Genomic DNA, 13,837 nt, shown 5'->3' on the forward strand with positions numbered 1-13,837 from the left:
AACTTTTGGCAAAAATACTATAAACAGGAGATGTACTGTCACATTTTATGCAGAGACATGTAATAGCACTTTTTTCCACTGTTGGTGTTGCTCAGTTTGATCACATACTTAAATGTTGTACTTGCTAGTGTTCTGCTTTGTATTTCAGTTGTATGTATATATAAATTTGAGGTAGGGTCTCACTCTGGCTCAGGCTGACGTGGAATTCACTATGTAGTCTCAGGGTGGGCCTCAGACTCATGGTGGAGATCCTCCTACTTCTGCCTCCCGAGTGCTGGGATTAAAATTATATGCCACCATGCCTGACTGACCCCTAAATATTTTTTTTTAGCTCCATGATTTTTCTGTATTGATAATGTGGATCATGATGGTATTCCTTGATCTATGTGAAACCCAGTCTCAAAAACATATTTATGGGCTAAATATTCTTAATTTTAGGGTGGTATGGGGCTTGTTTAATTACAGCCCAGTATGTCAGAGAAGTAATTTACTGTTTTCATATGGTCCTCCAGAATACATTCTGGCTTCTAGTGAAAATCTTACTCTTCTTCTTACCATCACTCCATGAAATATAGAATTGTTATTTAACCCTTGCTTTTGGGAGTGGGTTCTTTGAAAGTCTTTAAATGAAATACTGATATCTTCTAAATACCAAGTTGAATGTTAGCTCTGGATTTGGGACACCTTCTAATAACCTTAGCCACACTTAGAGGACTCAGTCCATCTCTATCTTCTATAACTCAGTCCCAACATGGCCAACACAGTCAATGCTGCTCTAAAGCCTTTGGAAACACTTTCCCGGATTGTCAACCAGCCTAGTAGCCTTTTTGGCAGCAAGAGTGCTTCTAGCAAGAGCAAGTCTGAGCAGGATGTCCAAGGAGCCTCTCAGGATTCCAATAACCACCAGCAAGATCCAGGTAGGGAATCAGCCAATAGACTGGAGAACTGTATGGGAGGGAGTAGTTTTTCTGCACGTGGGACTAAAACTGATCTGACTTGGTTTGGTTTCCCTGGGAACTTTCTGGCCTTCCAGAGGTTGTCACAGTGGTGTGGGAATCTGCCCCACAAATAATTCCTTCAAATTGCAGCCTTATTTGGCTATCCTCACACGTAGCCTTGTCTTTTCCTTTGTCGTCCATTCGTTCAAATTCTGAGAATGTGTAAACTTGCCCAAGAATGGGGCCTTATATTGTCTTCATGATTGCCTCTTGGTGCCTAGAACATAGGCACTCCTTTGATTATTTTGCTGGTTGGTTGATTGTTTCAGGCGAGCCTGGGGAAGCAGAAGTGCAGGAGGAGGATCATGATGTCACTCAGACAGAGGTGGCAGATGGGGATATCATGGATGGGGAGGCTGAAACCGACTCAGTGGTGATTGCTGGGCAGCCTGAGGTGCTCAGTTCACAAGAGATGCAGGTAGGGAGGCAGATCATCCAGTACTCCCCTGTTGCGATGCTGAACAAAATTCCCAGGTGGTGTGGGTGGGCGAGTATTTCAGGTCTTTGCCTCAATCCTGTTCACAAAGGAGCACAGATGATATGTTTAGCAGATGCTCAGCAAATGTGTTTGAATTGCTTTTAGAGGAGGGATGGGAACAGCTCCAAGGTGTAATATATTATGAAATGAAACAGATTCCAACTAGAAACTTTAGCATAGGTGAAATGTTGAAGTAGAAAGCTGTTATGGGGTCTTTGGGCCCAGGGCCTTTGATTTACTTGGCTCTGGTCATTAATGGAAGCTACTTAATACCACCTTATGCCATAGCATCAGCTCTCTCTGGGGCATATAAGCATAAATCTTCTAAAGACCCTCAAGTAAGCTTTGTAATTTCTGGAGCTGGTAGCAGTGGATAAGAAATTGGGCCTCTGGTCTTTAGCTGCTGACTCTAAGGAGATCTGCATGTATTCCGGGACAGTCTAAAGACTAACCTGGGAAGCTAACCAGGATGGACTCATTTGAATGACAGCCTGAGTGTGGATTTATTGGCATCATGTGGTAGTTTCTGTGCTATTAGCACCAAGTGTTTGGTTTTTATATAACATTCTCTGTCACATATCATCATAGAAATGTATGCTCCCTTGCTGGCTTTTTTTTAGGGTTTTAGTGCTAGCACAATGATAGACTTGTGTGCATCCATATGTATGTTCTATTTCTCTCCAGGTTGAGAATGAGCTGGAGGACCTGATAGATGAGTTGCTTGAGAGGGATGGCGGATCTGGGAACAGTACAATTATAGGTGAGAGCCCCAGAACTGAGTATAGCCTCTTCCTTTGCCTCAGTCTCTCTTGGGAAGACCCTGTTTTTTCATCATCTGCTTGCTCAGCTCTGCCTAAGGGCTCATAGCCGACCTTGATTGCTGCTTTTCTTGATGTTGATGGTCTTACAGAAGAGAAATTCACAAGCTGCCTATAGGCCTGTGGCAGGTCTGAAACATTGCTTGCATGGGGTGGTGGTGGGGAAATGCATCAAAAGAGTGTTTATTCATGGAGGAAGCTGTTGGGTGAGAAATTGCTTTCCTTTCAGTTCTTCAGTGAAGTCCAGGGGCTTTTGGCCTCTGTTTCTTAGCAGTGTAAAAAATTCCCTAAGGGGGGGGGCCCTTTTAAAATCTCATAGGGAAAGTGACAAAAGTACCCAACTATCACCTCTCTTTGAAGATTTACATGTTGCTTTTATGTTACTGATCAAGGAAATCAAAGGATAAATGGAAGTAAACATGTATTCTTAAAGTTTACAAATCTTTTCCACACCCACTTATACTCTGTGGTTTCACAATTAGTGGGATTGGCAAGACAGATGTGATCATTCCATTTTACAGATGAGGAAACTGAGACTCAGACAGGTAAAGTGACTGGCCAAGCTCACCTAGGTAGTTGACAGCAAAAAATCCGGGTCTTCTCATCAAAAAATAATAAATAAACAAATAAATAAATAAATAAAATAAAAAGAAATAAAATAAAAAATTAAAAAAGAAAGAAAGAAAAAAGAAAGAAAAAGAAAAGAAAGCAAAGAAAAAAGCCGTGGATATCTGTTAGGCATACATAGCTACTTAGACCACCCAATCTGGAAAGGGAAGTCCTCTGTTGTTCAGTGAAGGCTCTGCTCTGTAACCTTCAGTGAGTAGAAGTGGAGAGGATGAATCACAAGAGGACGTGCTGATGGATGAAGCTCCTTCCAACCTCAGCCAAGCTTCCACCTTGCAGGCCAACCGAGAAGGTGAGAGTGCCGAGGCCAGAAAGGCCTCCCTTCTTGCCCTGCACGTCTGACAGATACTAGACTAGGGTTTTCCTGGAGGCAGCTGCCCACATGTGCAGAATAAGGAAGCATCTGTCTGCATGCGCTGACATATACCATCCACTTTATCCTCAGCCAGTTTTTCAAATAACGTGTTACTACTGCTTGCCCAAAGTTTGTCACTTCTTACTTGGTTCGCTTTCTTCTCACCCACCTGCTGTCATCGCTGCAGATTCCCTCTTACCAACAGGATGCAGTCAATAGAAAACTAGGACTGGAAAGGCAAGGGGGCACCAACAGACTTGGCCAAGTCCTACACCATGGCTCCTCAAGCACCAACCCTGGAGCCAGCCTCCACATTCAGCTGCCCTGCTCAGCGTGTCAATGCATTGATTGGCACTCTTAGGAAATCAGGGCTGGCTACTAAGTCTATACCTCACCCTAGATCTGATTCTTCCTCTCCTAGAGTCAGATTCCCCATCGCCTTCCCACTCAGTCTGCCGGCCTGCACACTAGCCTGTTTTCTAGCTACTCAGTATAGTCCTCCAATGTGCTCCCTTTGTTTTAGATTCCATGAATATCCTGGACCCTGAGGATGAGGAGGAGCACACTCAGGAAGAGGACAGCAGTGGCAGTAACGAGGATGAGGATGATAGTCAGGATGAAGAGGAGGAGGAGGAGGAAGATGAGGAAGATGATCAGGTGAGGGGGGACTGTGTTTGGGTTGGTTCAGATGACTTCTTCCATGGGAACACAGAGCTGCAGAAAAACAACAGTCTGGGTTGCTAGCTTGCCTCAGCACCTCCCCTCATGTGCTCATGTGGCCATGACACCAGGCTTCAGAAAACTCTTACCTCCTGCAATTCTCCATCTCCTATTTTCCCTTAAGGAGGATGATGAAGGTGAAGAAGGAGATGAAGATGATGACGACGATGGCTCTGAGATGGAATTGGATGAGGATTACCCTGATATGAACGCTTCTCCCTTGGTCCGATTTGAGCGCTTTGACCGGGAGGATGATCTCATCATTGAGTTTGACAACATGTTCTCCAGTGCTAGTAAGATACAGGGGCTCAGCTGGGTTTTATTTCTTGATTCTTACACCCTTCTTTAGGGTAAGCTAATCAGTGAACCAAAGCAGCCATCCATCTGATACAGACAGCTCGTCTTTTACTGCCCTGACTTCTGAGGCAAGGGATGTCTGAATCCATCTCTCAATAGCATATTCTTAAAAGACGGAATCGGAAGAGGCTTACATTTGTTCTCCACCTCAGTAAACAGGCAGCTGTTTTAGAGCCTGGACAACTTGACGTGTTGTTTCATTGAAAAACGAAACCAAAGCTGACTACATCAGGCAACCAAGTGCACGTCATTGACAGGGCAATCAATAAACCCTATTTCTATAACGCTGGATCTTGAGGGTTTGGATGAGCACCTTTAAGCCTGGCAATAGGGAGTGGATTGGAATATATTCACAGTTCATCAAGGATGCACCTTTTCAGAGGAGAGAATGAATGTCTTCCCTCCTTCCCCATCAACATCAAAATCAAAGTTCCCTTGTAGCATTGGCGAGTCAAGTTCTTAGATTCAAGCTGTCTTCATAGGACAGGTCTTGACTTCAAATCACAACATGATACAGCCGAAATCACTTAACTATTCTGGTCTATTGCCTTGGCCAATAATCTCTTACCTCTGAGCCTCAGTTTATCACCTGTAAATGAAAAGTGTGAAAAAAATTTAATACATATAGTTGTAGATAATTTTCAAGATACCTTCTATGATTCTCTTTGTATTGTTGTGGTTTTCATCAGTCTTACATTTGGGCCTCTGTCCACTCAGCAAATTGGATGGTTATTTGAGATATGTCTACTGTATATCCTAGGTATGTGGGATAAGGTAGTAAAGAAGAATGTAGCTTTCATCCCTCATAAGAGATAATGGTGTATTAGGAATTGTAAGCAAGCAGGAGTCACATTGTAAGAAAGCATAGTGTAAGGTGGTATCTAACATAGTCTATCAAAGTTAGACTTTACTAAGGAAGTAGCATCGTGGACTAAGGAACAAAAGAATAGGTGAGGAAAGAGGGAAAGGAATCTTCGAGATGTATGGACCAACATGTGTCTAAGAGGCCTAGAAGCATCACTGGTGGCTGTACTGTTGAAACTGGAATGAGAGAAAGTACCATTTAAGAAGCAGTTGCAATATCTAGGATGAAAGATGGTGGCATAAGCTATTGGTAGATTAGGTGTGGGAATGAGGGAGAAAGGACAAAACTCAGGTTTCCGTGTGAGGAAGTAAGACCCAGGAGACATGGTTGTACTTGAAAGACCATGAAATAAATTTATTTTTAGCACTGACCCCCTTTGCATATTGTCCTTGCAGCAGACATCCCCCCATCCCCAGGAAATATCCCTACCACCCACCCATTGATGGTACGCCATGCAGATCACAGTTCCCTGACACTGGGCAGTGGCTCTTCTACAACTCGTCTTACCCAGGGCATTGGTCGCAGTCAGAGGACACTAAGACAGCTGACAGCCAATACTGGCCACACCATTCATGTTCACTACCCTGGAAATCGCCAGCCCAACCCTCCTCTTATACTTCAGAGGTGAGTTAGAAACAAAATCTGTTGGAGGCACTGGACCACTTAGAAGAATCTTCACTGAGCTTCAGTGTTGCCTTGACCATGAGGGGAAATAGTCCCTTACTTAATGCTATTGTCATACAAATGAGGTATGTGTCCTATTTCTTTGTATAAATGTGTAACCTTTAGGGTAGTACCAAATTACATGACTTTTTTTTAACTTGAAAGTCTCATGCAGCCTAGTGTGGTAGTACACAACAGCAATCCCAACACTCAGGGAGCTGAGGCAGGAAACAAGTTTCAGGCCATTCTGGGCTATTGCATAGTAAAACCTTGTTTCATAAAATTGTATGCATAATTATTAGGCATTTATTATTAGTAATTATTAAGCATCTCATTTGCCAAGCCCTGAATAGTTTCAGGTAATCAGTAAAAAGGTCCTTGCCCTTTGGTTAGAATTTAGTAGGAAAGATATCTTTTTTTTTTTTTTGTGGTTTTTCAAGGTGGGATCTCTGGTCCAGCCTGGCCTGGAATTCACTATGTAGTCTCAGGGTGGCCTCGAACTCATGGAGATCCTCCTATCTCTGCTTCCCAAGTGCTGGGATTAAAGGTGTGCACCACCATTCCTGGCAAATCTTTCCCATCTTAAAATTGCTTTTCCTCCAGCACCTGGGAGGCAGTGCTAGGTGGATCACTGTGAGTTCAAGGCCACCCTGAGACTACATAGTAAATTCCAGGTCAGCCTGAGCTAGGGTGAGACCCTGCCTTAAAAAATAAATAAATAAATAAATCTATTGTGATAGTCTGATAATTAAGCTTATGTAGTATGATAAGGTTGTTGATCATATTACAAGTTTAGTAGAGGATCCAGGTGGAGGATCTCTTGATAACATTGCTGTGGACTTAACAGTATCATGTTGGCTGGGGAGATGGCTTAAGCTTTTTAAAGGTATTTTAAGAATAACTTCATTTATTCATTTGCAAGCAGAGAGAGAGAGAGAAATGCCATACCAGGGCCTATATAAACACTGCAAATTAACTCCAGATGTTTGCTGTATTTATGCATCTGGTTTTACATGGGGTTCGTTAGGCTTTGCAGGCAAGTGCCTTAACTGCTGAGTCATCACTCAGGCTTTGATGACTCAGCTTTTAAAGGTGCTTGCTTGTAAAGCATGTGAGCTTGAACTCAATTTCCCAACAACCACATAAATCTACATATTAAAAAGAAAAAGAAAAAAAGGCACTCAAGCCAGTCGCGGTGGTGCATGCATTTAATCCCAGCACTTGGGAGGCAGAGGTAGGAGGATGGCACTGAATTTAAGGCTACTCTGAGGTGACATAGTGAATTCCAGCTTAGACTGGCCTTAGATAAGCAAGACCCTACCTCCAAAAAAAAAAAAAAGCAAAACATCCAACCATGGTAGCACCTGCCTGAAGTAGGAGGATCACCTGATTTCAAGACCTGCCTGGGACCTCAGAGTGAGTTCCAAGTCAGCCTGGGCTAGAGACCCTACCTTAAAACAAATAAATTATTTTTATATTTTATTTTTATTGACTTACGTGAGAGAAAAAAGGGGCATGCTAGGGCCTCCAGCCACTGTACGTGAACTCCAGGCGCATGCGTCACCTTGTGCATCTGGCTTACATGGTAATGGGGAATCGAACCTGGGTCCTTAGGCTTTGCAGGCAAGCGCCTTAACCGCACTAAGCCATTTTTCCAGCCTCCAAACATATTTGTAAAGTGACAAGCTGGGGAAATGGCTCAGCAGATACAGGATCTTGCTTGCAAAGCCTTTAGGCCCAAGTGCAAGTCCCAAAGCACCCACTTAAGCCAGATGTAAAAAGTTGTATGGAACACCCCTTGCCCCCGACACAAAATAGCCTGGATATCCATGACCTCACAGTGCCTGACACCACCTACACAAGACCATCATAAGAGGAGGTAAAAGATCATAACATCAAAATAAAAGAGAGACTGATTGAGAGGGTCAGGGGATATAATGGAAAGTGTAATTTCAAAGGGGCAAGTTGGGGGAGGGAGGGCATTACCATGGGATATTGTCTACAAACATGGAAGTTGTTAAAAAAATTAAATTATCAGCCGGGCATGGTGGCGCACGCCTTTAATCCCAGCACTCGGGAGGCAGAGGTAGGAGGATCGCCATGAGTTCAAGGCCACCCTGAGACTACAGAGTTAATTCCAGGTCAGCCTGGACCAGAGTGAGACCCTACCTCAAAAAACAAAAAAAAAAAAAATATATCGAGAGGCAGAGGTAGGATTGCCGTGAGTTCTAGGCCACCCTGAGACTCCATAATGAATTCCAGGTCAGCCTGGGCTAGAGTGAGACCCTACCTCGGAAAACCAAAAAAAAAAAAAAAAAATTAATTTAAAAAAATAGGTCAAAAGCTAAAAACAAAAGTTGTATGAGTGTGGTATTTGTTTGCAGCAGAAGAGGCCCTGGCATGTCCATATATTCATGTGCAAATAGGATTTTGTTTTTAATTTAAAGGATTTTTAAACTAAAAGTAACAATGGTACCTCACTATCACCCTACAGGTTGCTTGGTCCCTCAGCTGCTGCTGACATTCTTCAGTTGAGCAGCAGCCTTCCTTTACAAAGCCGGGGCCGGGCCCGCCTCCTAGTGGGAAATGATGATGTCCACATCATTGCTCGGTCTGATGATGAGCTGCTGGATGACTTTTTCCATGATCAGAGCACAGCTACTAGTCAAGCAGGCAAGTTTGTGTAGTAAGAGGGAGTGGGTAGAGCTGGTTGGGTTATTTTACCTTGCTGATGAAAAGCATAACAGCATGTTCCATGGAGAGACCCCATTTTATAGGAGTTAGACCACTTAGTGGTTTAGCTGAAGGCAACAAAAACTTAATTGCCTCTAGGTACCTGTTATGTGCCAGTCCTTGTGATAGACCATGAGTCCTGTTAGGAAAATACTGTGATTTTTTTTTTTTTCTTTTATACCAGTTTGAGAAAGTCAAGAATTTCACTTTTATTCTCCTACAGGAACCCTGTCCAGCATACCCACTGCTCTAACCCGCTGGACAGAGGAATGCAAAGTTCTTGATGCTGAGAGCATGCATGACTGTGTTTCAGGTGTGTGACTACTATCTGGGAAGGAGTATGCCCTCCAGGGCTGGGATGAGTGCAGACAATTGTTTAATTGTTCTCTAACCACAATCTCCTCTTGGACTTCCTCCTGTGATCTTTGCCTCTTTATTATAGTGGTTAAAGTGCCCATTGTCAATCACCTTGAATTCTTGAGGGATGAGGAATTGGAAGAAAGGAGGGAGAAACGAAGGAAACAGCTGGCTGAGGAAGAAACCAAGATAATGGACAAAGGCAAAGAAGATAAGGAAAACAGAGATCAGAGTGCACAGGTAATTTCCAAGGGCTGGCAAGACTGATCTTTGGTTTGACATTACTATGGTTTTGTCATATGCATAGTACTAGATTACTGATGTTTACATTAACCCTGAAAATTGCTCATTCCAAATTGATAATTTATCTAGTTTTTAGGGGTAAAAAACAAATTATCTCTCCGGTATCTTAAGCTGGCACCTGAGCCAGAATTGTTCCTCACTCAATAGTCATAGTCTCTGTCTCCAAGGGCTGCAGGTTGACAAGAAGGAGACTTAATTTTTCAGTGGATTTCCAGTGTGAACAAACCAGACGATCACATTCCACTATTTGAATTAAGCTTTGCTAGGTTTTACCTTGCTGATGAAAAGCATAACAGCATGTTCCATGGAGAGACCACATTTTATAGGAGTTAGACCACTTAGTGGTTTAGCTGAAGGCAACAAAACTTAATTGCCTCTAGGTACCTGTTATATGCCAGACCTTGTGATAGACCATGAGTCATGAAGTAAGGTACCATTGTTACTTTTAGTTTAAAAACCCTTTAAATTAAATTTGCAAGGTTTGCAGGTTAGAGAAAATGTTCATGCTTTGAAACCTGTCAACACATAACATTTTCTAGGGTTCAAATTTAGGAGTTGTCTGGTAGGATTACTTTTTCTGGATAGAGGGTTTGCTCTAGCCCAGGCTGACCTGAAACTGACTATGTACTCTCACAGTGCTCTTAAATGCTTAGTACCAGTCTTGCCTCAGCCACCTGAGTGCTAGGATTAAAGGCATGCACCACCACACCCAGCTGGTTTTAGGTTTGAAGGAAGTTATCTTTTTCTGAAGCTTCTGGGACCTTAGAAAGTATAGCTTTAGAGTATGAGTATAGCTAGTAGAATTAAAAAGAAATTAAGAATAGAGCAAAAGACTATGGTATTCTTCACTCAGCAGTAAAGTATATCAGTAAAAGTAAAGGCATTAATCACAGCACCTTTAATCACAGCAGAGATAGGAGGATCGCCACCCTGAGACTACATAGTGAATTCCAGGTCAGCCTATACTAGAGTGACCTACCTCAAAAAAAAATCCAAAAAAAAAATTAAGTGTTGCTTTAGAATAACAAACTTCAACAACTACATTTGTATATAACATTGCCTAATAAACAATTATATTGTATGTGTATGGAAAAGTTAGAATAGAACTGTTGGTGTCAACCAGTGGTAGAACACTTCCCTAGCAACCCTCAGGAGGTTGAGGTAGTTGGTAAATAGTTTATTTTGGAGCTGGGTGTGGTGGCACACACCTTTAATCCCAGCACTTGGGCTTAGGAGGATTGCCCTGAGCTCGAGGCCACCTTGAGACTCCATAGTGAATTCCAGGTTAGCCTGGGCTAGAGTGAGACCCTACTTTGAAAAACAAGTTTATTTTGTGGGCTAGAGAGATGGCTTGGTGGTTAAAGGTACTTTCAAAACATGAAAGCCCAGGTTTGATTCTCTAGTATCCACATAAATCCACATGCGTAGAGTGGCACACACATCTTGAGTTCATTTGCAGCAGCTAGAGGGTTTCCAGTGTAAGGAACCCATATTCTGCCCCCCCCCACCGCCATACACACATAAATATTTTTCCATTGGATGGAGATATATATTTGAAAAAGAAAGAGGCAGATAGAATATGGGCACACCAGGGCCTCCAGCTTCTGCAAATGAATTCCAGACACATGGGCCTTGTGCATCTGGCTTACATGGGCCCTGGGGAATCAAACCTGGGTCCTTTGGCTTTGAAGGCAAATGCCTTAACCACTAAGCCATCTCTCCAGCCCTGGGTTATGTATTTTTTAAATAAGTTAATACTTTTAAAGGTACCCAAGAAGCCGGGTGTGGTGGCGCATGCCTTTAATCCCAGCACTTGGGAGGCAGAGGTAGGAGGATTGCCATGAGTTCAAGGCCACCCTGAGATGACAGAGTTAATTCCAGGTCAGCCTGGACCAGAGTGAGACCCTACCTCGAAAAACCAAAAAAAAGGTACCCAAGGAGTCAGCTATGGTGTGGTACATGTCTTTAATCCCTGCACTCAGAATGCAGAGGTCGGAGGATCACAGTGAGTTCAAGGCCAGCCTGAGACTACATAGTAAATTACAGGTCTACCTGGGCTAGAGCAAGAGCCTGCCTGGGGGCGGGAGGGAATCCAAGCAAGGAAAGTAGAGAGACAGAAGTAAGAACTGTTTGCTAGTCTCAAAATTGTGGCCATACCTAATGGTGTTTTTTTGTTTTTTTGTTTTTTCTGTTTTGTTTATTTCTTTGAGAGGATCAGACAGAGAGAGAGAATGGGCGTGCCAGGGCCTCCAGCCACTGCAAACAAACTCCAGATGTGTGCATCTGGCTAACGTGGGTACTGGGTAATCGAGCCTGGAACGGGGGTCCTTAGGCTTCACAGGCAAGCACTTAACTGCTATGCCATCTCTCCAGCCCCTAATGAGGTTTTTAATTATCCTTTCCACTTGTTCATTTTACTGCCCCCAACCACTACATCTTCCCTTTTTTGTATGTTACTGGAGATTAAAACCAGACTGTCACAAATGCCAAACATGAACTTGTGCTGAGTTGCATCCTCAAGTACTTTCCAAACTATTCTTTTTGTTTGTTTGTTTGGTTTTGTTTTTTTGAGGTAGGGTCTCACTCTGGTCCAGGCTGACCTGGAGTTCACTATGTAGTCTCAGGGTGGCCTCGAACTCATAGCGATCCTCCTACCTCTGCCTCCTGAATGCTGGGATTAAAGGAGTGCACCACCACGCCCAGCTTTCCAAACTATTCTAGAACATGACTATGTATATTAAGAAACTTAGTTTATATGCTGGTCTAACTGAGGAATGGTGGCTCTCACAGTTGCTCTGTATTTCGTGCTTGTAAACGTCCCCATTTATCTGTCTCTTCTCTTGGCAGTGTATTGCATCCAAGACAAATGACTCCACTGAACATAACATCTCAGGTAACTCTCTTCCTTTCCCTTCTTGCTGATTGATCCGTACATTCTTTTTCCTCCTCTATCTAAATAGCTGGCCTGTATGAGCCGAAGATGAACACTGGTGCTCTGTGGGATGAGGTAGTAGATTGTATAGTTTTAGGGTCATAACCCATCTTGGAGATAACTATACAGTCTACTGTCTTTCTCACGGTGGTACACTTCCCCTCCAACTGGCTCTGTTCAGATTACTGTTAAGATTATGCTGCGATTATTCTGACCTGTGTATAGAAGTCATGTGTTTTGTTCCTTTTCCTCCAAAACTGGGTGTGTACATCTTTTGAGTTGATGGGTCCTATGGTGATCACCATTTATGGAACTTCATGAGAATACCTGATTACAGTGTTTCTCGATGCCAGTCCTCAGTGAAAACACAATCAGGGAAACTATTTTTTGCACTGCATATTTGGAAATTTTCTTGAGGCTGGAGAGATGCCTCAAGGGTGCTTGCCGCATAAGCATGAGGACCTGAGAATGCCTGCGTTCAATTCCCCAGCACCCAAATAAAAAGCTTGGTGTGGCCACACATGCATGTAAACCCAGTATTTATTGTATTGGGGCTCAGTCCACCAGTCTGACTGAAAATGGTAGCTCTGGGATCAGAGACACTCCATCTCAAGGAAACACACAGATGAGTGATGGAGGAAGACACCTATCTAGTGTTTTCCTCTGGCCTCCACACTTTCTCTGCTTGCCTGTATATCTGCATGCACATGTTTATACACCATACTACACACACAAACATAAGGAAAGAGACGAGCTGGGAAGATGGTTCAGCAATTAAAGGCACTTATCTGCAAAATTTGCCAGCCTAGATTCATTTCTAAAACCACCCACATAAGCCAGATGCAAAATACAGTGAAAGCATCTGTTCATTTGCAGAGGCCTTGGCACACCCATGCATGCACACACACGCACACACGCACGCACACACGCACACAGACACACACACACAAAAAACAATTTTATAAAGGAAGGAAAGAGAAATTATCTTCCTGATTCTTTGGTATTACAGTAATTGTTTTATTTTTTTGTTTTGTTTTCTTTTTTAATTTTCAATTTTTTTATTTTGTTTTTTAAAATTTTTATTAGCATTTTCCATGATTATAAAAGAAATCCCATGTTAATTCCATCCCTCCGTTTTTTATTCTTAATTTAACCTTAATGGTCCGTGGACTCTAAAAGTTGGACCTTGGTCAATGGATCAACAGTTAAAGGCACTTGCTTGGTAAACCTGCTGGCCCCAAGTTCAATTCCTCAGACACCCATGTAAATCTGGACCTTCCCTGCCCAAAATAAATAAATAAATAAAACAAGTGGCACAAGGCCTGGTGTTCAATTTGCAGTGGCAAGAGCCCCTGGCACTTCCATACATGCACAAAAGTGAATGGATGAAAGAAATCTAAATGTTTAAGAACATTGTCTTAATGTGCTTTGGGGAAAGGTAGCTTTTTTTTTTTTCTATTCCTTCTAATCTTTTTTTGGGTGGGGGGATCGAGGTAGTGTCTCACTCGAGCTCAGGCTGACCTGGAATTGACTATGTAGTCTCGGAATTCAACATGTAGTCGCAGGTGGCCTTGAACTCATGGTGATCCTCCTACTTCTGCCTCCCCAGTGCTAGGATTAAAGGTGTGCAC

At 42.9% G+C, this 13,837-nt stretch overlaps 1 protein-coding gene across 13 annotated transcripts in view; it reads left to right on the top strand.

Annotated features, from left to right (window-relative positions):
• The window catches only part of Huwe1 (HECT, UBA and WWE domain containing E3 ubiquitin protein ligase 1), a 198,312-nt gene that overhangs the window by 155,913 nt on the left and 28,562 nt on the right, over positions 1 to 13,837 (top strand). For 11 of the 13 annotated variants that reach the window (XM_045140148.1, XM_045140153.1, XM_045140152.1 and 8 more), the window contains 11 exons: positions 745 to 917; positions 1,268 to 1,416; positions 2,161 to 2,236; positions 3,115 to 3,213; positions 3,800 to 3,933; positions 4,121 to 4,289; positions 5,614 to 5,842; positions 8,376 to 8,554; positions 8,838 to 8,927; positions 9,057 to 9,211; positions 12,122 to 12,167. In XM_045140148.1, coding sequence (XP_044996083.1) covers positions 745 to 917; positions 1,268 to 1,416; positions 2,161 to 2,236; positions 3,115 to 3,213; positions 3,800 to 3,933; positions 4,121 to 4,289; positions 5,614 to 5,842; positions 8,376 to 8,554; positions 8,838 to 8,927; positions 9,057 to 9,211; positions 12,122 to 12,167 — 1,499 coding nt within the window. The remainder of the gene's footprint in view (positions 1 to 744; positions 918 to 1,267; positions 1,417 to 2,160; positions 2,237 to 3,114; positions 3,214 to 3,799; positions 3,934 to 4,120; positions 4,290 to 5,613; positions 5,843 to 8,375; positions 8,555 to 8,837; positions 8,928 to 9,056; positions 9,212 to 12,121; positions 12,168 to 13,837) is intronic. The other 2 variants (XM_045140157.1, XM_045140159.1) reach the window with 2 other exon arrangements.

This window comes from Jaculus jaculus, chromosome X (assembly GCF_020740685.1).
Source record: "Jaculus jaculus isolate mJacJac1 chromosome X, mJacJac1.mat.Y.cur, whole genome shotgun sequence".
Classification (NCBI taxonomy): domain Eukaryota; kingdom Metazoa; phylum Chordata; class Mammalia; order Rodentia; family Dipodidae; genus Jaculus; species Jaculus jaculus.